General features: G+C 38.5%; 1 protein-coding gene across 1 annotated transcript; it reads left to right on the top strand.

Moving 5' to 3' along the window:
* Positions 1 to 110: 110 nt before the first annotated feature.
* On the top strand, positions 111 to 1,330 carry LOC101515717 (uncharacterized). The gene is made up of 2 exons (XM_027336868.1): positions 111 to 1,131; positions 1,227 to 1,330. Exons 1-2 carry the CDS (start codon positions 111 to 113, stop codon positions 1,328 to 1,330), a joined length of 1,125 nt encoding a protein of 374 aa, XP_027192669.1.
* The last annotated feature ends 264 nt before the right edge of the window (positions 1,331 to 1,594 follow it).

Genomic DNA, 1,594 nt, shown 5'->3' with positions numbered 1-1,594 from the left:
TCGATGACGACGACGATGATGATGATCAGGAACCCGTAGTAGAATGTCCATCTACTACAATTTTTTTCTCTGACCCCCCCTCACATTTTCGCAACGTTACCACCGACAACATGAATTACGTTGACAATGAATTTGTCAACTCTATGTCCAAAAACCAATCTTACCTTGTTCCAGATCCTGACAATCTTCAAGTGGGGATGACATTTCCCACAAAAGATGTGGCAATGCAGTGTGTAAAAGAATATCATATGCACAATTCTACGAGCTTCGTTGTTGCACATTCTGATAGCACTAGATGGATTGTCCATTGTAAAAATAAAAATTGTATGTGGAGGTGTAGAATCTTGAATGGAAAGAAATCAAACATCTGGAAGATCACAAAACTAGAAGGGCCACACACATGCTCATCAACAATGGTTTCACAAGATCACCAACAACTCTCTTCGGCTGTTATTTGTGAAAGCATCTTACAAATGGTAACAACAGATCCCACAATATCAGTTTCAGTATTGATTGCACATATACGATCTCGGTACACATATACCACTACTTATAGAAAGACATGGATTGCAAAACAAAAGGCCATTGAGAGAATATACGGCAATTGGGAGGAATCATATAAAGAGCTTCCAAGGTGGATTCTTGCTTTTAAACATTATCTTCCAGGTACTGTTACCGATATTGAAGTGGGACCCTTTATTGAGGATGGCCAACGAATTCCTAGCAAAGCTGTCTTTCATCGTCTCTTCTGGAGTTTCCAACCATGTATCAGAGGGTTTGATCATTGTAAACCAGTTGTTTCAGTTGATGGAACATGGTTATATGGGAAGTATCGTGGGACCTTACTAATGGCAATCGCTCAGGATGGTAATGGTCATACCATTCCTATAGCATACGCTATTGTTGAGGGTGAAACATTAGATGGTTGGTTTTTCTTCCTCAGTCGTCTACGAATGTTTGTCACACCTCAACCCAACCTCTGCTTGATTTCAGATAGACATGAGTCGATTAAAAGTGCTGTTAGGCGTGTAAACAGCAATTGGCATCATGTCTTTTGCGTTCGACATATATCACAAAACTTCATGAGGACCTTCAAAAATGGGCTAATGAAAGATCTTGTAACCAACATGGGTTAGTATTTTTTTTATATATATATCTCACACATATTTTTTCTTTATAATTTTGTTTTCAAATTGTCTAAACAACATCAACTTTTGTTCATTCAGGATACGCTATGACTCAACCAAGCATCACATACTTTAGAAGACAAATCAGTGATTGGAGTCAAGATGCAGTGAAATGGCTCGACGATATTCCAAAGGAGCAATAGCTACAAGCATATGATGAAGGTAGACGTTGGGGACACATGACAACTAACCTTTCTGAGTGCATGAACAATGTATTAAAGGGGACACGCAATCTTCCAATCAGTTCTTTAGTGCAAGCAACATACTATAGAGTGACTGCAAAATTTGAAGAAAGAGGGACACAGGCCCAAGCAATGATGACATCAGGTTTGATTTACTCAAATAAAATCATTGAAAATCTTAACAAGGAACGAGCAATGTCAAATTCCCATGAAGTTGTTATTCAC

The sequence above is a fragment of the Cicer arietinum genome, chromosome 7, assembly GCF_000331145.2.
Source record: "Cicer arietinum cultivar CDC Frontier isolate Library 1 chromosome 7, Cicar.CDCFrontier_v2.0, whole genome shotgun sequence".
In the NCBI taxonomy this organism is placed as follows: domain Eukaryota; kingdom Viridiplantae; phylum Streptophyta; class Magnoliopsida; order Fabales; family Fabaceae; genus Cicer; species Cicer arietinum.
This window is presented reverse-complemented; position numbering and strand designations above follow the sequence as displayed.

Excerpts from the sequence above, each read along its gene's own strand:
- LOC101515717 (XM_027336868.1), top strand. The coding sequence starts at position 111 with ATGAATTACGTTGACAATGAATTTGTCAACTCTATGTCCAAAAACCAA. Across the intron at positions 1,132-1,226 it reads AGATCTTGTAACCAACATGG|GATACGCTATGACTCAACCA; the intron begins GTTAGTATTTTT and ends TTGTTCATTCAG.